This window comes from Solanum lycopersicum, chromosome 11 (assembly GCF_036512215.1).
Source record: "Solanum lycopersicum chromosome 11, SLM_r2.1".
Classification (NCBI taxonomy): domain Eukaryota; kingdom Viridiplantae; phylum Streptophyta; class Magnoliopsida; order Solanales; family Solanaceae; genus Solanum; species Solanum lycopersicum.
Genome location: NC_090810.1, coordinates 59,316,623 through 59,342,146, shown reverse-complemented (window position 1 = coordinate 59,342,146; position 25,524 = coordinate 59,316,623). Strand labels below are relative to the sequence as shown.

The following is a 25,524-nucleotide window of genomic DNA, read 5'->3' as shown; positions in this document are numbered from 1 at the left end:
ATAATTCAAATAAAACATATACAAAATCAAGAATGTAAAACAAATTCAATAATGAACAAATCATACTGAAAATAATGAAAAACAAGCTACAACAACAACAAATAATACAATCGCGATTCAATAAAAGAAAATCCAAATTTTAGCATCAAAACAAAAGACCTAGACTAATTTAGATGTCCACTTACAATTTCAGCCTTTCACGTAGTTGATGGTGTACTTAAAATTTTAAGCTCGTGAGTGCTTACTATTTTTAGCATAAAATAAATAAATAAAGTTTAAACAAACGAAAAAGAATCAAGAATACAGTTGGCTATAAATAAATATTTTACAATAATTGCATTTTAAATTTTCACTCATCTAAAAGATAAGACTTTAAATCAGCTACCGAACAAAAACATGCATGATTTTTTCAAACATGGGTGCTAATGATTTAGAATATCAATCTTATAAAAGTTTGTACATAACAAATATACGAGATTGCGTCAAATTAATGATTATTCAAACACTCTATATGTTGTATGTGGATCCACTCCCAGACATAACTTATGTTTGGTATAGTGAAACAAATAATAAGTTTTTTCTTTTTTTTAAGTCAAATAAAGATTTTTCATCTCACTTCAAATAATATAGTGCAACGAATAAAGATAAAATCTTTGATGGAAATTATTTATTTCAAATGAGTCTCGTAAATATAATTAGTTCGAACTTCAATGTAAACAAAATAATCGAATAAAAACCAAAATATAAAAATAAAAAAATCACTCCAAAAAAGATCCTTTTTTTTTCGATTTTCAAGGAAGTGTGACGCAGGTGGCCGCCTCTTAGCCGCCAACAGATATTATCAGTGAAGCAAAAGCAAAACACTCACCAAATTCACCCTTTTTTCCATACCCTTAAACTCCTTAGCCGCAATTGCTGTTTCAAGATTGTGTTTTTTTTAGTACCCTTTTGTTAATTTTCATTGTTTCTTGATTTTGCAACTTGAAAAATGGTTGTGGGTGTTCTTGCTTTACAGGGATCTTTCAATGAACACATTGCAGGTACCCTTTTTGTGCTTTTGATTGTGTAGATTTTTTTTGTGTTTGTTTTGGTTTTTTTCTTATGTGTTTTGGATTTTGATAGTTTTGAAAAGATTGGGAGTGAAAGGTGTGGAGGTGAGAAAGCCAGAGCAGTTGCTGAATGTTAGCTCCCTAATCATCCCTGGTGGGGAGAGCACCACCATGGCCAAGTTGGCTGAGCTCCACAATTTGGTAACTCTCTTATGGTCGTTTGGTTGGGTGTATAAGAACAATACTGAATATGATGTATTACTAATGCATGCTGAGATTATCTCTTATCCATGGTTTGGTTTGGTGTATTAAAAACAATTTTGTATTTAACCATGCTTGTCCATGTTTTTAACGATCCTTGTAATACTAATATAGTTTGTTTTGTATTAGTTATACACTCTATAATATTGAATATGGCATGTTAGTTATGGATAGACTAAAAATCCTACCAAACAAAGGATTGAATATGTCGTGACTAATACATGTATGATTTTACTCTTGTACATTCTATTAACGATCCTTTACTTGCTGTTAATAGGCGAAAGGCAGGTCTCCTTGGCCTTTTTGGTTATTTATTGAACAAGGGTTATGGGTAGAAAATTGAAATTTTAGGTTTGTGTAGTAATAAATGTGAGATTTAGCAACCACGAAGCAGTGGAGTGGTAAGGTTGCGTATAACCACCTTCCCAAGACCGACTTGTGGGGTTACACGGGCTATGCTATTGTTGTTGAAGTGTATAGTGGGATGGGTACTATCACTCCACCCTTAACTAGCACGGTCTCTAGACCCCACTTGTGGGATTACACTTGCTATGTTGTTAACGTTGAAGCGGTGTAGTGGGATAGTTACTGTCACTCCACCCTTAACTAGCACGGCATCTGGTTCTAGCATGAGAATGGAAAACCTTTCAATAGCAGCTCCTTATCCATTAGAGTGGTTTACAAATATTAGGTGCTTAAAGAAAGAAAGAGAAAGGGTGTGAGATTTAGTGGAGTTGTTGATTTTGAGAATTCACGTAACAGCTCCCAATTAGTTTGAGATTGGGAGTAGTAGATTGATGGCTTGCAACCCTCCATAAACTGATGAATTATTATTGTTGAATTTGATTTGTGGAGCATCGTGAAAAGTGTTGAGCACGAAAGGTTGAATTTTGCAAAGTTCAAGTTATATACTCAGAAAACAGTACACAAAAGGCTTGCATTTTGTGTTCGAATCCTACTCACTCATGGTTTGGCTTCGTCTGTTAATTATTGGCGTTCATTTCTACTATTATTAGTTTATTACATAGTAAAATTTGTGATTTCATTAGTTGTTTGTTGTTGCATTGTTTCTTAGGGGCATCTTAGTTTAAGTTTGGATGCATAATTTTACTGATTGGTGTTAGTTATTATGTTTGGTATAATTTTGTCCATGTTAGTCTGATCGTGTTTCTAATTGCAGTTCCCTGCTTTGCGTGAGTTTGTTCAAATGGGGAAGCCAGTATGGGGGACATGTGCAGGTCTCATTTTCTTGGCAAATAAGGCCACTGGTGAGTGTCCAACTCCATATCTTACTATAAGTGTAGGATACACTTTGCAGAGTCCTTGCTGCTTATCTTATTAGTCATCTTATAAAGCAAGATTTTGGGGTCGTTTTTCCAAGAAAAAACTAATTCATGGTCGATATTATAGCCAATTTGGGTGTTTGCAGGTTTGAAATTGGTATGTATTTTGACTATTTTCTATAAACCATAGGAAGGGGAGCCTTGGCATAACTGGTAAAGTTATTGTCATGTGACCAGGAGGTCACGTGTTCAAGCCGTGGAAACAAACCTCTCGAGAAATGCAGGGTAAGGCGCATATAATAGGCCGTTATGGTCCGGTCCTTCCACGGATCCGCGCATAGTGGGAGCTTTAGTGCACCGGGCTGCTGGGCCCGTTCTGTAAACCATTGGAATTGCACGCTATGATTAAACAGAGCTTGAGTCAAGGATACTTTTCTCTTCTTAAAAGATCCACATCCACTTCTGTTCTTTGTTTTAATATCACATGAGAGCCATTTGATCTGGCTAACTCTACTTGATCAACAGCCTTTTAGTCGCCAACCGTCTGGCTTTTTATGGAGAAACAAATAATGTCATAATATAATCTTCCTAATTGACTACGAGATTGAATTTAAGAATTTATATGTAAAAATGTTAACTTTATTAGATTTATCTATAGTTGATAATAGTATATATCTTTGTTTAAAGATGAATTCTGAATATATCAAACGACAAAAGACTCATGTCACTCTTTAGTGTAGTATGATACAACTTATGCTTGTAGTACTGGAGATTATTCTAATCTCTTCTCTGGTTGCATTTGAGGGTCTATGTTGGTTACATATTCTTATATAAGAGCGCATATACTTGTCACGAGTTCTGAGACGATATATTACTATGTATATCTGTTATTGCTAGACTTTCTAGGGTAAGTAGTTGATTTTGTTCCCCGCTTCCTTTGCTCCACGCGCACCAATCGAGAATTCGAGATAGAAAGATAGATTGATTGGTGGGCCATTAAGCCTCATATCACTTTAAGGCAGATAATGGAAAGGTGAGCCAATGTAGCATGCTTGTTTACTCATCTGCTATAACTACGGGATCAATGAAATATACTCAATAGAGAACAACATTTGTGAACTTTTATATTTCATTTTGTCATGTCAAACTATCAGATTGAGCTTTTACTTGTAATCATTTTGTCATGTCAAACTTTCACATTAAGCTTTTACTTGTAACGGTAAAGCATTGCCACATCAACTGATGTCAATAACATTAGGCAATTAATCTAAAGGCACCTATTGAATCTCACAAATTTTGAGAAGTTGTTGTCTCACCTTGGAGGTTGTCTAGGACACAGATTAGGTACTAGGTTAGTAGGTAGTAGAGTGTTGTATTGCTTATCCTTCCATACTAGTAGTATTCGTATTCACCTGTAGATTCTTCTAGATTCTTGTCCTTTGCTTTCTGTTACTATCTATTGTCTCTTATCAGTATTCGCTCTGTGGTTTCTCATCCTTCGATTTGTTTAGGACACAAATTAGTGCACTAGTTTGTTGTAGTTATTGTACCTTCTTTCAGAATGCTTCGTCATGCTTCCTTAGTACTTTGCCATGATCTCTTCATTTCCACTTTTTCTTTTCTTGATATGCTTTCCCTTAGCCAAGGGTCTACTAGAAACACTCTCTACCTCCCAAGGTAGGGTTGAAGTTTGTGTTCACTGTACCCTCCCCAGACCCCACTCGTGGGATTACACTGGTTATCTTCTTGTTGTTATATTAGTTTTGCTACATCTACTGATCTCAACAACATTAGGCAATTAATCTGTCGACACCTATGATTTCACAAATTTTGAGAATTTGTTGTTTCTCCTTTTTCTCGGGGTTATTAATTTTGCTTTACTGTTCTAGTTACTTGTAGAGCACCCTCTCCACTTATCCAGAATAATATAAAGCTCACTTTGTCTGGACTAGTAATCACAAGCTCTTTTTGATGAACCTTCTTACTATTTTTACCATATTGAGGCGAGAAATTACACACATTTTGTGGCTTCTCTTCTCAGGGCAGAAAACCGGAGGACAGAAACTAATTGGAGGCCTTGATTGTACTGTACACCGTAACTTTTTTGGAAGCCAGGTAAACAAGTGGTTCTTTTCCAACATCTTAATAGATCAGCAAGAAAGGAAGGAATTCATTTACATAGATAAGCAAACACCCGTACTATGTTTATTAGTTATTAGGGAGTCGGGCAACATTGCCTTTATCAAAAAAAGAAAAAGAAGAGAGGGTGGCAGGGGTGAGTGAGGCATGCTTATGGGTTTTGTTTTCAAGTTAAAGACATTTTGCTACATAAGGTTCCTGTACCTCAATAAATAGCATGCAACCGAAGTAGTTAACGACTTAAAGGTCTATCTATAACTAAGAGCTCTTGCAAACACCATAAGAGAGATAACCACACACATTTTCTATATGATGACGGAGTTGTGGTTGTTATAGCAAACTTGTGAAGAAGTGCTCAATTTTGATGAATGAGTTGGAGTTGTTTTGTGTTATTAACCACAGTATGCTAATGTAGCTTTTTAATTATCAAATTGAACAGATTCAAAGCTTTGAGACAGAACTTCCTATTCCTCAAGTCGTAGCTGAAGATGGTGGTCCTCCAAGTTTTCGTGCTGTTTTCATCCGTGCTCCGGCAATCCTTGATGTAGGACCAGACGTTGAAGTATTGTCAGACATTCCTCTATCAGCCATAGAAACTCTTAATTCCAATCCTGCTATTCAAAAGGAAGAGGTTTACTTTGTCCTTCTGTCCATCTAGTGTCCTAACTGCAATATAGATGTGCCTTGTAAAAAATAAAGGCATAACACATAAACAAACACTCAAACTTGGCCTCATCTGGCAGGCAACTAAGCACTCCAACTTTAAGTATGCACACCTAGACACCTAAATGTGGTCTCAACTGACAACTAAATGCTCCAACTCGTCTCCACTGTGTCTTGTGGACATATGACGTTGATGCGTCACATAATTTTGGAGGTGTCTAAATGATCATTTGTATGTCGGAGTGTTCACCTGACACAGTGGAGACGAGTTGAGGTGTCTAGATGTGCATACTCAAAGTTAGAGTGCTTGCTTACCAACTGAGATCAAGTTTGAATGTAATGTTTATATATTATGCTTTTCCTAAAAGTTGGTGCATGTGTAAAGAATTTTTGTTTTCTAACACGTCTACATGTGTCAAAAGATTACACTAGCGAGTAAGACTTGATGGCCTGTTTTGCGATTGGAAAACAATGAATGTGATAACACACTAGTACACTACAAGTTAGTTTACAGACTCTAATTAAACCAAGTCTAACTCTTCGTAAAGGAGGAATATTGTCATAATGCTACTTAATTTTTTGCTTTCCTATCGGTTTAGAATATCAGCTCAGTGTGATATGATATCTTTTGATGCTTCAGGAATCTACCGAGTCTGGAAAGAAAGTAATTGTTGCTGTAAAGCAAGGGAACTTACTAGCTACTGCTTTTCATCCCGAATTAACTGCAGATACTCGATGGTATGTTTCTTCTGCGACTAGTATGAATGTTATCTACTACCTCAGTGGCACTATGTACTACTATTATAACTTCACTTTGTTACGGCCCCTTGATATGGATCTAGTTATGGGACACTGCCAAATGAAATAACGTGTTTTCTTCCTACGACCTATGGTGCTAGTTCGTTAAGAAACAACCCATTTTTAGTACATAGTCTAAATCTCCCTGCCTCGAAAAGGTTGATAGCCTGTTTCCTATAGACCCTCGGCTCAAGTAACATCACTTTGTTTTACAGGCACAGTTATTTCTTGAAGATGGTGCCTGAAATCGAAGGAGGAACTTCTGATATTGTGTCAACATCCACCTCAAATCAAAGCTTCGGAACGCGTTCAATTATTGATTTTCCCATATACCAGTAGCAGAAAAAAAAATTGCTTCAAAGAAATGCAGATCATGTTAAAAGGTCAAATGGCTACTCATTGACATTGTTATGTTTTTATTTTTGTTAATTTTCATTTGCTTATCATACATTCTAAATGGTGTTCATGCTAAGACATGAAATGTTGAATGCCATTCATTGTTGTACATAATATTAAAGGATTTTCTCTCACACTCCTCATCCACAAATACAATAATAATTACGTCTCATTCCCATACAAGTTGTGGTCCGTTGGTCCCCGACACCTTGGTGTCAATAGAATCCCTTGTTTATTTTTCGTTACATTTAGGTGCGAATATAAATGCTTAGATGAGCATGTTACAATGAAATATGATATCTATTGATGAGATTTATCATTAATAAATTTTAGTTATCTGTCATCTCAGGACCTATAAAATTGGAGGACATTATCAATTCAATTAGAATCCCTTTATTTTTCGTTACATTTAGGTGCGAATATAAATGCTTAGATGGGCATGTTACAATGAAATATGATATGTAATGAAATATGATATGTATTGATGAGATTTATCATGAATTAATAAATTTTAGTTATCTGTCATCTCAGGACTTATAAAATTGGTGGACATTATCGATTCAATTAGATTGTAAACGTTAATACTGTTGTTATGTCTGAAGGGAAAATGTTCAAATTTGTCCTCGTACGATTTGAAAGTACTCGATTTTACCTTCTATTACATTTTTAGTCCACTCTTATTCTTGTCATTGGCAAATTGTTATATTCATTCAACATAAAAAAGGTTTGAGTTAAAACTATCGACTTCTTTGATTATGTATAATAATATCATATATTCCGTATCTGTTTATGAATAGGTTAAATACTCAATATCGAGTGAAAAATGAAAAAAATAATCTACGTTTTCCGTTAGCCACAACTCCCCTACCTCCACAACCCAAACTCATCACATGGGGTGCATGAATTGGGGTTATTTTTTTTTTAATATTGAAAAAAAGTAGAAAAGAAGCAAATTATTTAATTGGAAGATTATTTAATTGGAAGAGTAATTTAAAAGCATTAAGCTGCTGACTTTTGTAGTTATTTAAGGATCTGAACCACAGCCTTTTCAGATCTCAAAAAATAAAAAAATATGACTATTATATGGTGTCATAATTATTAAATTTAAGGATTTAATTACATATTTAGTTCCTTAATTCTTGGTAATTTCTAATTCAATCCTTATAACATATGGTTAAATATATTTAACCTTTCATTACTCGAAAAATGCACTTTTATATCCGTCTATTGAAAATATTTATAAATTTTTAGAATTATCAATCGTTTCACCATTTAATTACTCGTTTCTCGTGTTAACTTTACAGGGTTATTCAACATTTGAGGTAACATATTCCTTACATAAAGGGACTAAAATCGTACAATTTGATTAATTAAAAGTTAAATATATTAAGTCGTATATTACAAGAACTAAAACAAGAATTCAATAGTAACTGAACGATGAAAGCGTTAATATCCCTAAAAATTTAATTTTTAAAACTTTTATTCTAATAGTTTCGTAATTATGTTAATTATATTATTTAATGTATGCTTCTTAGATTTTTGAGATCCAATGCCATAAAAAACTAAATAATATTTGATACTACGTGATTTTTACGACCATTAATTTGCCTTTGACTTCTTTCCATGTGAAGTTATGTTGCATTTAAGTTTTTTTTTTTCCTTTTGACATTCAAGAAAATTATTTATTTATTATTACTTTAACAATTTTTATTTTCCATCAGAGCACAATATTGTTTTTTTACTTTAAATTTTTTTCCCATTTAGAAAATACGTGATCGGCTTAAAAATAAATAATTTTTATTTATTTATTAGTTTAATTATTTGATATTTGAAATTTATTAATCTGGTTAAATCGGTGAGGCAGGAGAAAGAAAGGTGGCAAATTTCACTTTTCGAGTCGTTGATTAGAATTTTAGATTCAATACACAAATTTGCTATATTTAGTGGTTCGTTAACGTGAAAATAAACTTTAGACAAAAATACAGTAATTATAACATGAAAAATCTCCATTTTAAAATCTAAAGTTTGAATATTTTGCGATTTTAACTCCAAAAATTTCAAAAAGAGTTTGAACTACATTTATAACTCCATGAAATTTTTCGAACTCAATCACATTTTGTGTTAGAGTTCGAGTTATCAAAGCTTCGAACTTTAAAACCCTATGCTAGAACTATTCACTAACAGATAACTTCATTCTCAAAATTCAAACTGAAAAGTTCTGATTAAAAATAAATGAATACTTATCACTCAATCACAATGTCACAATCACTAAAAGCACAAAGGTATTATTGAACAATTGTACATTAAGCAAAGTGCTGGCCATTGCATAAACAAGTTTTTAGAATGTTTCCATAGTCAAAGATTTGTCTTCAAATGAACTCTTGTATGTTACTTATTTTTCTTCTCTAATTTAGAACCTTTATACAATAAAGTTTTATTTGAATGCTTGCATAAGAAAAATAGAAGTTTCACATTCAAAACAATGTTCTATTTGAAATATATAAATAATTATAATCTATAACATTTGACCTCTAATACTCCCTCGGATCCATTCTAGTTATCGTGCTTACTAAAACTAACTGATCCAAATTAAAATAATTGTCATTCTAAAAGATCAAGAATATTACCGTAATTGTTAATTTTCTTTTAGTTGAATTTTTTCTTAAGGGACATGTCGAAGAAAAATATGACAAGTAAAATGAATGGGAGAGATCAGAGTATATATTTACAAGAGAGATAAAGTATTGAAAACACCCCTAAATTTGGCTCAAATTATTAGTTTCGTCCTCGAACTATTGTCAGTCTTAAAAACACTCCTCTACTTGACTAGCTAAACTTAGACACACCCCGATCTTCCACAAGACATAGCAAGTGGTCTCAAATTTTTGTAGGAGCATGTGACACTTAATAAAAAAATCGAAAAAAGTGTTGGAAACACTCCTAAACTTGACGAGAATTTAGAGGTCTATTTCACTCATCTTGCGAAATCGGGCGTGTATTTAAATTCAGTTAGTCAAGTAAATGAATATTTTTAAAGCTGTCAATAATTCAGGGATAGAAATTAACAATTCGCATTATGTGTATGAATGTTTTCAAATACTTTTCTGAATCTCCAATAAGACATGGAAAATTTAATGCCAAACAAAACCATAACTTACCATGGGCGGATGCAATCATTTAGCTGTGGGTTCATCTGAACTAATATTACTTTCAACGCGTAACATAAATTTATATGAAAAAATCTACTGAAATCACGACCTCATAGAGCTTAAATCCTAAATACGCCTATGTTAACCCTGTGTTAATTATATCTATATCCACCATTCATTTGGTCAAACTCATACCACATTGCAAATTGTGCAACATTAGTAGTTTCATCATGTGCATGAAGCTAAAAAAAACCCCATGATTTAAGCCTTACTTTAAGTCCCAACACCAATATCTAAACATATATATAACAACCCTATGAACTCTTGTTCCATGCAATAAGTGTTTATTTTCTGTCTAAATAGCAAACAAACAAACAAAAAACAGAAAAAATATATCAACAACAGTCATAGTAGAGATGGATAAGAGAAACTTGTGCTTAATAGCAGCTCTGCTCCTCTTATCCATCTTTTCACAAGTAACCATTGCTGATCAACCAGAAGGCAAAGGTAAGGAGGTGAATGCAGTTGCTACGGATCCCGGTTATAATGTGTTGGATCCATTACCAGGTACGGGGCAAGAACGTGCGTTCTGCACCGTTCAGGGAGTTTGTTACTACAGAACTCTTACCTGTCCAACAGAGTGTCCTCAAAGGAAGCCTAAACAGAACAAGAAGCAGAAGGGATGCTATATTGATTGCAGCAGCAAGTGTGAAGCAACTTGCAAGTGTAAGCATTATATACTCACTCTCTGTAGTTTTAGACCACAAAATCTAAGTCTTTTTTGCTTTCTTAAACTCCGTGCCAAGTCAAAACAAACTGAAAAGGAGGGAGTATTACATATCTTCTAGTTTTGCAAGAGATACTAGTGTAATACAAGTAGGCTTCTCAAGCATCACACTACCGCACCACACCTGTCGGATCTTCAAAAAATAGTGCTCCGACATGCACCTATAACCTTTTGAAGAGTTTGAGCAACATAGCCTATCTATGCATTTTAACGGTGTGGTAGCAAGTTAGTCACCATTTTTACACCGTCAATGCACGGAGTGTAAAGTCTGTCTAAATGAACGTATGAAACAACTCGAGTATACTGTAGGAAAAACTTGATACTGTCAAATGACACTGTTTTCTTGACGACTCTCTAAATGAACTCAAAGTTTTGTTGTTTCACTTCTTTGACAGGGAGACTACCTAGGTGTGATGGTTATGGTGCTCTATGCTACGATCCAAGATTTGTGGGTGGTGACGGGGTGATGTTCTACTTCCACGGAGCAAAGGAAACCGACTTTGCCATTGTTTCAGATGACAACCTCCACATTAATGCACATCTAATAGGGACACGACCACAGGGAAGGAAGCGCGACTATACATGGGTGCAAACATTGTCAGTCATGTTTGACACCCATACATTAGTCGTAGGAGCAACGGAAGTGTCACATTGGGATGATAAGGTTGATGCTCTTATTGTACAGTGGAATGGTGAGACAGTTAATGTCCCAACAGATGGAGATGTAGAATGGAGTGTTAACACTGCTGAGAGATCAGTCGTGGTCGAAAGGACAGATGATCTTAACAGCGTGAGGGTCACAGTTTCTGGACTGTTGCAATTAGATGTGAAGGTAGTCCCCATTGGAGAAAAAGAAAACAAGGTTCACAACTATCAGCTACCAGCAGATGATGCTTTTGCTCACTTAGAGACACAATTTAAGTTTTTCAATCTATCTAAAGACGTCGAAGGAATTCTTGGCAAGACTTACCAGCCGGGATATGTTAGTCCAGTCAAGAGAGGGGTGCCGATGCCAATCATGGGCGGAGAAGACAAGTATCAGACACCATCACTCCATTCAGCTATCTGCAAGAATTGCAGGTTCCAAAGACCCTCAAGTGTGGCCTCAGCTTGATAATCTTGATAAAGATATTAACCAATAAGTGTATTGTGTATTGACTAAAATATTGCTATTTATCTGATTGTATTTGGATGTGTTACTAAATATGTGAATAAAGGATGCGAAAATTACGAAGAAATTTTCGAGTTTACTATGATACATCAATCTATTAATGTGACTTATACTCTGCTTGATTAAAACATCCATGAGGCAACTTTTTTCTAAACTATAATCTCATCAAGTTGGAGAGCAAAGCAAAAGTATTGAAGCTAGTTTTCTTTTATTATAATTTCATCAAATCGGTGAGGGAAGCCAAAGTGGTCTTCCTCTCCATGATGTATATGTAGCTAAGCACTATCTTTCTGAAGCTGTAACTTAGTAATGGTTTATCTGACCTTATACTACTTTAACACTTAAGGAACGTGCCTTCTCGGTTCATTAGTTTCGTGAGGCATCATGTACAAGAAGCTTCTACAGCTAAACTTTTTGCGACTCCTTTACATGGATCACCAAATGCATTTATTGAAACTCCAAGACTACAGCTTTTTGATCCAATGCAAGCCTGCAAAGATGGTTGAATTCTTTTATAGAGTGACAGGTCAAAAACACACTTAAAGTATCCCAGTTATTTTGAGTTTCCCACTCGGACTATTAGATGTTCACTTTTCCTACTTGAATGATCATCAACTATTTCTCAAAACACACTTCAACTATCAGTTGCCCCCTTTTCCTACCTGGACTATCACCACCGTTCAGGTAGGAAAAGAGAACAACTAATAGTTGAGGTGTGTTTCGATAAATATTTGGTGATAGTTTAGTTTAAAACTCACACACCTGATAATACAGGCATGAAACTCAAAAAACTAGGATACTTAAGATCAAATAAAATGGATCTAACCTTCTTTACAATTGAAAGAGCATTGCTGCTACTGCATCGACCATGGATAAAGCTCCCGCATGTTCCTTGAGGAGTGCCAAAGCTTGCAAATTTGATTGATGAGATGACTTGATTAGGATGAGGGCACTCAAGAGATAGAGTTGGCCCTGACTTTTTTCGTGCATCGTCTTCCGAAGCCCACATATCAATAGGAAGTGGATGAGCATCAGATATTCTTGAGCATACACTTTGTATCTCTCTTGTTGCAAAAGACAGCTTCGTAGGATCCCCGCCCATTTCCTCAAACAACACCAAGACATTTCCACTGGATTTCAGCCATGAACGAGGAACGTGGTATCTACAAAGTTTATATACAAATGTTACATTCAAAATTTCTTAACTAGGATTGACATACCAAAACATTTCACCAGATACTCTGAAAACTTTTAAATACTTGAGATGTCCTAAATACTTACAGCAGCTGGGATGGTTTTCCACAATTTTTGAGACATTTTTCAGCATTGTATCCTCCTCTATAATTGCAGGGGTCAGTACAACCGTCATTCGGTGCAATATAGGCAGGCCAAAATCGACCGATGCTTTGCCCATTCACCCATGCCTCACCCTTCCCCATTCCAGTAAAATCCATCGAAAGAGGGGTATCACCAGCAGGAGCATCAAAACTTGCCTAAATGAACAAAAGTTCTAGTTCAGTTATCGACTGATCAAAAGATTTGGACATTTGTTACCTTAGGATAGATACAGGTACATGAACATACAAAGAATAAGATATATCAGTCCATTATAAGAGGCATATTGCTAACATACCAGACCAACTGTCATGAAAAGAATCCCTAGTTCTTTTATTGTTAACCTACTTTCAAGTAAAATATACGAGCAGATGAAACGAGCATTTTGATAATATTGCTCCATGGTGTGTTCTTTTGATTTGAGTTCATCAACATTAGCCTATTATAACTTGTAAACATTAGGAACTTTGGCCAATCCATTCTGATTCTGTTAGCAAATCTGTCTGGAACATTTGTAGCCTATTTATTCCATCAAATAAAATCTTCAAACAAGGTTACATAACTGATGTGCAACAACAACATACCCAGCGTAAAACTCACAAGTGGGGTCTGGGGAGGGTAGAGTATACGTAGACGTTGCCCCTACCTCGGGAGGTAGAGAGGCTTCTTCCGGTAGACCCTCAACTCAAGGAAGAGCATATCAAAAGAGCAAATGTCAAAATGTTCACATTTATCCTTAAATTGCACATATCTGAGACGAATATTACCTTATACCATATTAATGGTTGGTTTGTAGGCAATGCAGTTTGTGACTTCCAAAGTGTAGAACCTCCATTAGATAAGCCCAAATCTTCTCCTTTCAATCCAACCTGACCAACAAAGTACACATGACAGGCAACGTCAATGTAATGTGATTATCCTTCAGAATAAAGACCTTATGCTACCAGAGATTTTGTCCAAAATATAGAAGGAAATGAATGATCGAAAATGGAATGAAATCCTATGGACCTATTAACTTAACCTGATATGTCCACTGCTTTGATGAAAGATCAGTAGTAGAGCCATTTTTGAAACCTTTCAATTGCACTGGACCCGTAATCCCTGCTCCCTTGAGATCAAAGAATGCTCCATAGTTCTGGAGTCAATATCAGGTGTGCATTAGATCATGCTTCTAAAATGGAATTTATAACAATGTGAAGTTCTTCATAGATGATACAAATTAATACTGAAGGACCAAAAGAATATATGGCAGATAACAAATCTTCGATATGAAATGATGGGATTAACCAAAATTCAAACCTGAAGTCCCACAGTCGCACTCAACAGGTCAATTTTGTTTTCTCCAGGCACAAGTGTGACTGGAACTTCAATTGTAAAGTTAGAATGTCTACTGTTGCCTTTTCCACTTCCTACAAACAATCACAAAGTTTACGCAAAAATGTTAAGCATTGTAAGAACAACTATGTATAGTTCCAACAAGGATGAATTATCTGATGCTTTCGTCAACCAAGAGAAATGCTAAATACAATATCACCACTTAATATGCTTCGGCTACTTCTTTTGCTTTGACATCTTGAATAATCTTACTATAAATCATTGCAGTAAACTTAAATAGCTCAAGACAGTATCTTCTCATTGTTTCGGGTAACTAGTAGGTAGTCATCAAGTGTCATTGATTTCCGTTACCTGATAGCTTTCCATTAATATAAGCATGAAGAACATGGCCAAGTGTTTTCACATGAAGTACCGTTGCAGATCCATCTTGAAGGAAAGGCTCATCATTTTTTATATTGACACTGGAAAAATTAGAATTGATGTAAGAAAAGTGAACTTCAGAGCAGATAACGATCATGCATGCAGTCGGAGAACCCTACTTATTCTCATAAAATGCTGCTGATTAGAAACCATAAAAAGTGGAGCTGATGCAATTAGATGTAATGTTTTTCTGTTTTTACCTCAGGGAGTACCAGAGATAATCGCTTTTATCAGCTGTAGTATTTATCTGTTCCAACAACCCCATTCTCGTGAATGCATTTTCATTTGAGATGCCTACAGGCTCATTCACCGAAGTCCAACCTGATAGGGATCCACCAGATGCATCAGCTTCCGAAGACCGAGTAACAAATGTTGAGATGGTTGATGCAGAATTAATCTGTCACAGAGAAATGTAAAACCATTAGATTGAGCTGCAACAAGCACATATCTATGATTCAAACTAGACAAGATTATGAGCCAAACCTTTGCAGTACTAAAAGCAACATTCTTGCAGTCAGGTAAAATGCTGACGGACCATGGAGGTAAATGATATGAGTTTCCATTGAAGCTCACAGCCGCATCAGATTGCGTAGCAGTATTGGCGAGAAATGCAGCACACTGTGAATCAGTTTTATAAACACTGACCTGAAAGAACAAAAGAAATTGTAGCTTATAATGTGAAGCTCTCCTTGCAAAAGTAATGCTATCTGTTACAATTCATTCTTCTCTTTTACTATGGTGTTGTTTTTAAGTGAAATAACAAAGAAGGTGAAAAAGGCAAACTGAAAAAGAGACGGAATGGTTCAAGGATGTTTGTTATACTACCGCTGAGTCCGGCTTCTAAAGCCATTAGTAGTATGGCATGCTTAGACAATTATTTTTAGGATCATTTGGGTGGCAATATGTTTGAATACACCGTGAAACTCAGATATGCTAGCATCAACAAATTATGATCTGATAGACTGGCAGTCTTACAATACAATACACGCACAACAAATTCTAAACTTGTTGAACCATAGGTCAAACTGCATTACTATTTTAGAAGAAGCAACTGAAAATTTCTTCACAAGTAATTGGAACTGTTGTCGTGTTAGACAAAGGTAAATATACCTCTATATTAGAGCCCAGAGAAGTGATGTTTGGTTCTGTTGCCACCATTGCAGCCTCACAAAGCTTTATGGCTTTATGGAGATCTTTCAAGTGACCCCATTTTGGTTGATTTATAAGCCCTGCATTTCGCAATGGAGATTTTCACCTAGTGAAATGATAAGCCCACAACAAGCTAGGAAAATAAAGATTGGTCAAGAGGGTGAGGAACCATACCGTACTCATCTAAAGGAGCATCATAGTCATAGCTAGTTGCAATAAACGGTCCACCACTGGTTCTCCCAAAGTTAGTTCCCCCGTGGTACTGTCCGGAAGCAGTAAATATCATTTATAAGACATAGTTCAGCTGTCAACTGTCTCTGTAGGCAGGGAACTATAAATCAAGAAACTCATAGAGTACCATGTAATAGTTCTGGAAAGTTCCGCCTCGCTGGAAAAATCGAGCCACAGCGAAAGCGATGTCTTCCACTGGTCTGTAAGGGACAGGACCACCAAACGACAGAAACCTATGTTCCAAACAATTCAAAAAGGTGGAATTGTAAGAGAAACTTGGGATATTTTGAATAGCACCAAATATGATCTGTTTATTAAAGAACTAAAAATCCAAATGCCTACCATCCGGTCCAATTCTCAGTCCACATCTTGGGTGTTTTATCGGAATTTTGCTTGAATTGGTCACAATAAAATCCATTGCAAGTGTTAATCTGTCATTATCTCAGCACACGCAGAAAGTTAACAATTACCTTAGTGGCAATCTGTATTAATTGTCAGAAAAGTTGGATAGTCTACAGGGGTTCTCAAGGTGTTTTTTTCAATCACTTAAACACAAGGTGATATATGAGAAACTCACAACGGAAGGAGGGGCATCTGGTTGCTGACACATAACCCATGGCACTCCCGTATTTAAAGACGTAGCCATTGATGCTGCCCAGTTCACGTAAGGTTTGGCACGAGGACCATAACGAGACTCAATATCACCATTGCCATACTCATTTTCTATCTGTTTGGTCAACAAAGCATCTTTACTACTCAAACAATAACAAAGAGCAACTAATATCAACTTGTTTCTTAGTACTCCGAATGTAGTGAATCACTACAAGATGCTAACCTGAGACAAGATAACCGGCCCACCCTGGGATGCATATAGATTTTCTTGCTTGATCATGTCAACAATTTTAGCTGTGAATCGCTTCATTTCTGCCTGCAACACAAATCCCTCGTGTCATGAACTCCAAAACCAGTATCCCAAGGAAAAACTAATTAATAGCACAAATGGGAATACCTTGAACGGTTCATTGTCGGTTCGAAATTCAATTCCAGGAATGAAATGCAACCAAAGAGGAAACCCACTGTCTCAAAATAGATCAAAACCATCAATTATCAGTAAAGCAAAAACATTAATATTTGAGAAAAGCAAAAAAAGTATAAGAGTTAGTTACCCATAGTTCCATTCTGCACAAACATAAGGCCCAATCCTTATATGAACAAATAAGCCAGCTTTCTCCACCAACTTCACAAAATTAATCAAATCTTTCCTTCCTTCAAAATCATACTGCAAATGTTTTCATCGCATCAGTTCTTCCATTTTTCGTCGTGTTCATCACATCACTCAAAATGGAATTCTCAAGTATTTCAATCAAATTTGTCTAGCTCAAGATTTGATACTTACTAAAACGAAAACAACCTCATTACTTTATTAGTTCAATCAAGTTCTTGGAACTCGAAACAGCAAAAATCTATGTTGGATTCTTCAAAAATGCGGTTGGTGCAATAGGATCCTCCAAAAGTTGTGCATTTTCTGAGGATCCTAGCCAGGTGCGACAACATTTTTGGAAAATCAGAGCAACATAGGTAAAAATGGGAACTTTCCGTACTCATTTTTTGTCTAGCTCAAGATTTCTAATTTTATAAAAAGGAAAACAACTCATTACTTTATTTGCTCAATCCAAAACTTCTAGACACTCAACATAAGAAACACTAAAAGAAGGAACATTTCCATTCTTTCCTATTCTTGGCCCATAACTGAAGCAAAGAATTGCAACAACACTCATAGTCGAAGTCAGGAGTTGAAGATTATCGAACAGATTTTCACTAAAGCGGTTCAAAATATGACTAAGTAAACCTATGAAGAAGCCAAACAAGGTTCAACACCTACTACATATACCTAAAAACATCATTTTAATCATATATAAACAGTATAATTCTTCACCCAACGAGAGTTCATATGAATCCCTTGGCCTCGCCTAGCTCCACCCCAGAGTCAACTACAACAACAACAACAATCCACTATAATCCCAAGTAGTGTCTAGGGAGGACAGTGTGTACACAGACCTTATCCCGATCAACAACAAAGCTTTACCTGATTTCGAACAGGTTCATGAAGGTTCCAGAAAACATAAGTCTCTATAACATCCAATCCTCCATCTTTTGATTTCTGTATAAGGTCTGGCCACATCTGCATTATCACAAACACTAGATTAAAAAAAACATTTTTTTAAAAAATTTTGAGGAAAAAAAAAGTAGAAACTCACATCAGGAGTACTCCGAGGATAATGTATTGAACCGGAGATCAAAACTCTTCTCCTTCCGTCAACAACCAATGCCCGGTGATCATACGTCACATTAGCGGCAAATGACGTCATCACCAAACAATGCAAGAAAACCACTCCAAACACTAACATTATAACTGATAAACAATACCCACTTCTTCTTTCCATTTTCCGGCCAAAAATCTTCAATTTTCCGATCAACTAATACAAAAAAAAAAAAAAACCCAAAATTATTTATACCCAAAACAATGTACAGAGTAATACTCTGTTAGAAACAGAGCTTTTTGAGTTTTTTTTTTTTTGCTTTTGCAGCTTTTAGAAGTTTGCTTAAAAGTATGAAAACTGAAAAAGGAAACAAATTGTTAAGGATGAAGATGAAGTTATCATAAGCCGGAGACGACACGACAACTAATAATGTAAAAATAAAAAAATTAAAATTAATTATCCTAATGACGTTGTCATCGTCGTTTTGTTCATCATTTTTCTGCAGTACTGGACGGCTTTATACTGATGATGATGATGAATTTTTTTCAATACATATGAATTATATAATGAAAATAAATACAGAGTATTTAGTATTGTCGGCTCAAAACACTAAGCAAGCAAACATTTTAGCCATTTCTGGGTATTATATAAGAAAATGTATAAAAACAGAGTAATAATATTCTTCTATGAAATCTGAAAATTTATGTTACCTCTGATTCTGCTGACACATCGAAAATTTATGAAATTATTTGTCGGATATATGAATTGTGGTGAAATAACTTGAAATTTATTTTTTTTGATAAAAGAAATTTTAAATTTAATCGCGTTTCAATATGATAATCAAGAAAGAGGTTTAAGTCATTATTTTGAATTGGAAAAGGATTCTTTTTGTTTTTACTGTTTGTAAGGGGAGGTGAATATCGTATAATTACAGAGGTTTAAGTATTACTTTCAATTGGATAAAGATATTTTTTTCGTTTTTGCCGTTTATATTATGAGGTGAAAATTGAGAATGATGTGGTAATTTCTTTGGTAGGTAAACATTATATGTTAAAGTGTGATTATTTTATTTAAAGAGTTCGATATAATATGATAATTTTTTTAATACGAGTGATGGTGAGAATTGAGATCGATCTCAAGAGTATTACATACCATTTTGAACCGGGTAAATCATCAAGCTATTTATAGATTGCGATTTTTATTATTTAATAATATTTTTAAAAATAATTCATTAAATTTGTTTAATATATAATTTACTAAATTTAAAAAGAAAATTATAAATGTTTGTGCTATTTTTGTTGTTGTCAGTTTCCGTTTTACAGACTTTCACGTCACGTGAAAAGGACAATGAAACTGTGTGTCACGCCGTTAGTGAAGTATTTGCCGTTTCAAGTGATTTTATTAGCTTTTTTTTCTTAAATTTTCGATGAAAATTCTGTCTTTATCATTAAAGCTAGAATAATAAATATATTTTTTTTATTTAATTACGAATTTGATTTCAAATTTTTTAAATAAATATACTTTATTGCAAAAATAAAAGTTTTACGATATATATCGACGTAAATTATAATTTGAAAAAATAACTATACCTATTGTTTTGTTAAAGTATATAGAGACTTTACTCAAGTTGTAGTTGTGCATTATTATTATTATTTTCATAAAACGGAAAGTTTGCTAATAGTGATATTAATATAATCTTTTTTTTAAAAAAAATCAAAATATTTATAGAATCAAATAGAGAAAGAAGTGGTAGACAAATTCTTATCCAAGCAATTCCAATCCCAATACCCCTTTTTGCCTTTTTCCATCTTTTTTTAAATAAAAAAAGGATTAAAATATAATAATAATAATAATAATAATAATAATAATTACAAAAAATATATTTAGGATAATTTTACATCAGAAATGTGGATGGTCTTACACCTATCTTCTTAAGAAGTGTAAAAATTTAAATTATAAATGGATTAACATATTTGTTTAAATTTAATTAGTTATTGATTCATTCATTTAATAGCTTGATTTATTTCAGTTCATGAAAATTAACGACATCCCAAATTAATTTATAAGAAATTTTATTTTAAAAAATACTTTGTTTAATTTAATATTTTATATAAAACCATTCATGAGAAAAATAAAAATTTTATTAAATACTTAAAAAAACCAATTAAAACTTGATGGAAAATAACCATTACCTCTCTTTTATTTCCTTTCATTTCAAAATAATTTCGAGTAAATTAATAATTTATTTATTTTAATTTACTTAAATTTAATTAAACTCGTCATACTTATTTTTATAAACTAAGAGAATCCCAAGATTTTATTTTTGATTTTTGAAAGAAAAAAAAAGTGTAAACGTGTAACGTATCAGATAGTGCATGTAACATAGTGTTGATTATTATATGGTTAAAGTTGATTATATTATTAGTGCCTTTTGACATATGTTCCAAACCTTATTATATAATTTATTTTAGAAAAATACTTTATATAATTAAACATAGTGTTGGTAAATAGCACCTAAAGTAGTCGGTGGAGTAATAAATTAAAAAAATGCCAATTTATTTAATTTGTTCCAACATTTAGTAATTGGTAGGGACTCCACACACATATTACCTACTCTTCCCACTACAAAGTGTTCTATTTTACTTTCTTATATCTATTTTAAGGTTCGATTAATTTTTTTTAATATGAGATATTCATTTATACTTGATTCAGATTTATGGAAAAGAAAATTATATTAAGTGAAAATTTTATATAATAACAAATTAATAATCTAAAATAAATGAAGTAGTCAGAGTTTTATTTAATTGTGTTCCATAGCAAACGTTTGCAAAAAATTGTCAGGTGCCTCTCTCCCAAATATCTCGCCACTCTCCTCCAATCTCTCGCTCGCTATCTCACTTTTTATACAAACACAAGTGTATAAAAATTGTTTATAATTGTATAAAGCAGAGAAAATCGTATAAATACATATATTTTTGTTTCCCTCTCTCCCCTCTTCCAGATCTCGCTCGCCACCCTCGCCTTTCTCACTTATACAAACAGAAGCGAAATGTATAAATTGCTTGTATAAAGCGTGAGAAAATTGTATATACACATGCAAGTACATATATTTTCGTCCTATACACTTATAATTATACAATAAAAATACTCCCCTTCCCAGTTTCTTTTGCCTTTCTCTCTTTCTCGTTTTATACAATTTTCAAATTGTATCTAGTTTCTCTCTTTCTCGTTTTATACAATTCGATTCAATTGTATATTCCTTGTCAAGTCTCTTTTTTCTTTCTCTCTTTCTCATTTTATACAAATTCAAATTGTATATAATCGTTCAATACACTTATAATAATATAATTCATTTTATACACTTCATTTTTATACAGTTCTCTGCCCAACTGTCTTTTTTTTTTTACACACTTCGTTTTATACAATTTGCTTCAATTGTATATGTATAGTGAATTATACAGCTTCTGTGTTTGCTATAAAGCACAATTATGCAAACTTTGCTATAGCATACAAATATAAGTTTTTTATTTGCTATACAAAAAATATTATGCACCTAAGATTTACTTTTTACACTTTGTTAGATCATATATTTTATTATGATTGAGTTAAATATAATATTTTAACTTTAGAGGTATGTCCACGTCTAGACATCTTAATTGGTTTATAAAACATTCATTAATGTTGATTGTTCACGAGACACAATAAAAATGAATTAGAATATTAAGTTGTTAATTGTTTCCTCTGTCCAAAATTGTTTAGCAGGTATACTAGAAAAATAGATGTCCAAGATTAATTGTCAATTTTAAATAATTAAGAAATAATTAATCATTTTTTTCAAAATTGCCCTTAATGATAGTGTAGATCAATTGAAAAGTTAGGTAGACTTTTGATATTTTTGATAGGATTATATTAGTCAAATTACACATTATATTAAATTTTCCTTGAGGAGTGTACATGACCTTAACATGACAAACAATTATGGACGGAGAGAGTAACACCTAATTATGATACTTGATGTGTACTTTCAAAATTAAAGCATTCACATTAAAAACTTTAAATTTCAAATTCGAATCCATTTGGAGCAATTGTGTCATGAATATGGATCTAATGGTGAGACTGTTTCACCTTTAATTAGAAGTCTTAAGTTTAAATCTTAGATATAGAGAAACTTCCATCGGAAGCGTCACCTTCGAATGACCTCTGTAATATATAATTTAAATTTGATTGAGACTTTAATGTAAATTTCAAATATCGAACGACAAAAATAAAAGGTATATGGACCAAGGGGGTCACCTTCAATGTACCTTGCAATCATGCAATAGTAGAGCTAATAGCTACCACAAATTAATTGCATTGTCCATTTTACTTTGAATGCTATACCAATCTTTCATTATTTTTTCATTTTTCATTTGAGTTTGGTAATAAATATTATTTGCACGGCCTTGTGAAATTTGGTACAAAAATAATAATATATTCGATATAATTTTATAAATAAAATTTTAAAAAGATAATACATAAACTTCAATCTTATTTCTATATTCTTACTTTTTTTTGTGAAATTTGCATCAAATTAAAATAAATTTGACTCGTGCGCTCAATCGTGAGGTATATATAATATATTCAAACAAATGATCATTTTACCTATTTATTATATTATATTAGTTAAAATTTATAAAAAAAATAAAAGATTATTATTCATTCTATTCGAATTTATGTTGCATTATTTGAATTTTGAGGATTAAAATTTTAATGTTAATTGTGAGCTAATTGAATAGATATGGAACATGTAAGTTTTTTTAAATTTTTTTTTATCTATTTATATAAACTAAAATATATAATTCACAATTTAAAATATTTAAAAAGCATATAAAAATATATCAAAAAAGAACTTATTTTGACTTTTAAATTCCAACAATGCTATATAAAATTATAACAGAGGGACAATAATTATTTTGTTATGGTCCTTTTTGTCCTTTTTAATACCGTATTTAAATTTTGTCCCTATTTCTAACAAAGTTCTATAAATATAGCTTTTGAAAAAAAAAAAGTACACTCCTCAAATATTTGATCCTGTATTTTTGAATTTTACTAACAAAACATTAAAATTGACATTTAGTTTTTGTAATAACTTACAAAGTTTTATATTATAATCTAAATGTTTTCTCGTGGAGTTTATCGAAAATGAATTTTTAAACTATGATCTAAAATATTCATAAATTATTAAAAATAAATTATTTAATAAGCATCTATGTGAAAAAGTGATCATCGATAAAAATCCCAATATACAAAAACAAGCAAAATTGGATTGAAGTTTTCACTCAATATTCGATTGATATCTATATTAAAATTCAACTAAATCTGAATTTATTTTCGAGTGTGAAAATTTTGACTTTTGATAATTAAAAAAGGCTTAGTTTCTTCATTGTATTTTTATTTATTACACTATGATGAGTTGCATGATTGGACTTCCCACAATGAGCCATCATTTTCATGATTAATTGTCTTTCTTTTTCTTCTAATTGATACAATTGTCCTCACTTTTTTATGAGTTGTTGGATTAGTTCAAATAATTAATATAATTATGAAAATATTGATACTTTGAGATCTTTTAACATCATTTTTTTTTGTAATATAGTTACTTGGCAATATAAATTATCACTATCATGGTCCATTTTGATTCATGGATTGGGAATTGCACTTTAGGATAAAAATACAAAAAAAATACAATCATAAATGAAAATCATTTACAACTAGTAACTTTTGTTAGTCAAATACTTTTAAGAAGTTAGGTCATTTTCTCAAAATAATCCAAAAATAGATTTTATTTTATTTTATTTTATAGAATCTTTAATATGGTGTTTGGTATCAATATCAGACCTCGTTTAAATTAAAATTCACTACATGATTCACTTATGAGATCAATGCTTTCAACGTGATTTTCTTGGAACTTGTATCGAGTCTTGACTAAATCAAGATTCACAAATTGCATAATTCATTTTTGAGACCACCGGTTACAACGTCATTTCCCCCTTTCCTAGATGCTTGAATCCGAGAAGGCGAGAACTATAACAAATGGTGAAGCAATCCAAACCATCCCACCATAATCTATATTTATAATTTCATGTTTTTACTTTTAGTTTTCTGTTATACATATATAAGGATTTTGATTTTTTTAAATGGTCTCTGAACTAATATTTATTATCTTAAAAAATATTTATCGACACAAATATGATATTTGTAAAAAAAGAAATGATTTTCAATTCGATACTGATATCTTTATTAAAGCTCGATAAAATTTAAAAATTTACACATAGAACTTATTTCTAAAATCGATAATAAGAGTTTTTCTATTCTCAAATACTCAAAACTTAAAATTTTCAATACGTTGATACACCTTATTTGTATTAATATAATTAGTGCATCCATATCTCACTTAGTAAAGTTTTCTTCTATAAAACATCACAAAAACTATAATATAAAAATATAAAATATTCGTTTGTTGAATCCCAATTTCCAAAGCTAAAAGCAGACAAAAAAAAACTCTTTAATAAGTCATTTTATTGGGAAAAAAAACAACAAACAAGAAAAAAGATGACATTTTTTGAAAAAAACAAAATAAATATACGTGTATACTATTCACAAGTATATATGAACAAAAGAAAAACCATGTGAAAAGGAATTTTTAAAGTGGTCCTCATGATTTCTCATCAAAAATTCAAAATAAAATAAATTTATACCCTTTAATTAATTAATATTTAATTTTGTAGAGCAGAAAAATCAACTAATATCAATCTATTACAACTACTTTTTGATGATTTTTGACTATGTAATAATGAATGATAGAGGTGTAATGTAAAGTCTTGACAAATATATATATATATATATATATATATATATATATATATCATTTCATCGATTTTTCTTACCGGAGCTAGGGCACGGTGTTTTTCGTAAAAGAGAGTTATCATAAGCGAAATAGATTTAATGAAGGAGAGGTTTAAAAAAAAAGTTAAGATGAGATATCACGCGTGAAGATTTGAGTCACTATAATCAAGTTAAGTTTGTGAGTTATCCAATACGATAACTAGGTTGAAATG

At 32.6% G+C, this 25,524-nt stretch overlaps 3 protein-coding genes across 5 annotated transcripts; 2 read left to right on the top strand and 1 right to left on the bottom strand.

Annotated features, from left to right (window-relative positions):
• The first annotated feature begins 540 nt into the window (after positions 1 to 540).
• On the top strand, positions 541 to 6,769 carry LOC101254971 (probable pyridoxal 5'-phosphate synthase subunit PDX2). Its single transcript, XM_004251074.5, has 7 exons — positions 541 to 1,040; positions 1,123 to 1,250; positions 2,491 to 2,578; positions 4,635 to 4,708; positions 5,172 to 5,363; positions 6,036 to 6,133; positions 6,409 to 6,769. The coding sequence occupies exons 1-7, from the start codon at positions 989 to 991 to the stop codon at positions 6,530 to 6,532; spliced, it is 756 nt and encodes a 251-aa protein (XP_004251122.1). The 5' UTR covers positions 541 to 988; the 3' UTR covers positions 6,533 to 6,769.
• Positions 6,770 to 9,905: 3,136 nt separating this feature from the next.
• LOC101254662 (uncharacterized) lies at positions 9,906 to 11,763 on the top strand. Its single transcript, XM_004251073.5, has 2 exons — positions 9,906 to 10,464; positions 10,921 to 11,763. The coding sequence occupies exons 1-2, from the start codon at positions 10,155 to 10,157 to the stop codon at positions 11,637 to 11,639; spliced, it is 1,029 nt and encodes a 342-aa protein (XP_004251121.1). The 5' UTR covers positions 9,906 to 10,154; the 3' UTR covers positions 11,640 to 11,763.
• A 122-nt stretch (positions 11,764 to 11,885) lies between these two features.
• TBG5 (beta-galactosidase 5) lies at positions 11,886 to 19,255 on the bottom strand. 3 transcript variants are annotated; one of them, NM_001313882.1, is made up of 20 exons: positions 19,138 to 19,255; positions 18,425 to 18,643; positions 18,253 to 18,348; positions 17,333 to 17,445; positions 17,176 to 17,242; positions 17,002 to 17,094; positions 16,744 to 16,893; positions 16,509 to 16,597; positions 16,294 to 16,399; positions 16,110 to 16,197; positions 15,897 to 16,015; positions 15,270 to 15,431; positions 14,987 to 15,183; positions 14,718 to 14,827; positions 14,331 to 14,440; positions 14,053 to 14,166; positions 13,799 to 13,900; positions 12,978 to 13,189; positions 12,523 to 12,859; positions 11,886 to 12,186 (listed from the first exon to the last, which is right to left on the bottom strand). In NM_001313882.1, exons 2-20 carry the CDS (start codon positions 18,608 to 18,610, stop codon positions 12,079 to 12,081), a joined length of 2,559 nt encoding a protein of 852 aa, NP_001300811.1. In that variant the 5' UTR covers positions 18,611 to 18,643; positions 19,138 to 19,255; the 3' UTR covers positions 11,886 to 12,078.
• Between the last annotated feature and the right edge of the window lie 6,269 nt (positions 19,256 to 25,524).

Bases quoted from the DNA above. Each gene is read 5' to 3' on its own strand.
- LOC101254971 (XM_004251074.5), top strand. From the start codon at position 989: ATGGTTGTGGGTGTTCTTGCTTTACAGGGATCTTTCAATGAACACATT. The intron at 1,251-2,490 runs GTAACTCTCTTA...TTCTAATTGCAG, and splicing joins TGGCTGAGCTCCACAATTTG to TTCCCTGCTTTGCGTGAGTT. The intron at 5,364-6,035 runs GTTTACTTTGTC...TTGATGCTTCAG, and splicing joins CTGCTATTCAAAAGGAAGAG to GAATCTACCGAGTCTGGAAA.
- LOC101254662 (XM_004251073.5), top strand. From the start codon at position 10,155: ATGGATAAGAGAAACTTGTGCTTAATAGCAGCTCTGCTCCTCTTATCC. The intron at 10,465-10,920 runs GTAAGCATTATA...CTTCTTTGACAG, and splicing joins GTGTGAAGCAACTTGCAAGT to GGAGACTACCTAGGTGTGAT.
- TBG5 (NM_001313882.1), bottom strand. From the start codon at position 18,610: ATGGAAAGAAGAAGTGGGTATTGTTTATCAGTTATAATGTTAGTGTTT. The intron at 16,598-16,743 runs GTGAGTTTCTCA...AGATAATGACAG, and splicing joins CAGATGCCCCTCCTTCCGTT to ATTAACACTTGCAATGGATT. The intron at 12,187-12,522 runs GTTAGATCCATT...CCATCTTTGCAG, and splicing joins CTCTTTCAATTGTAAAGAAG to GCTTGCATTGGATCAAAAAG.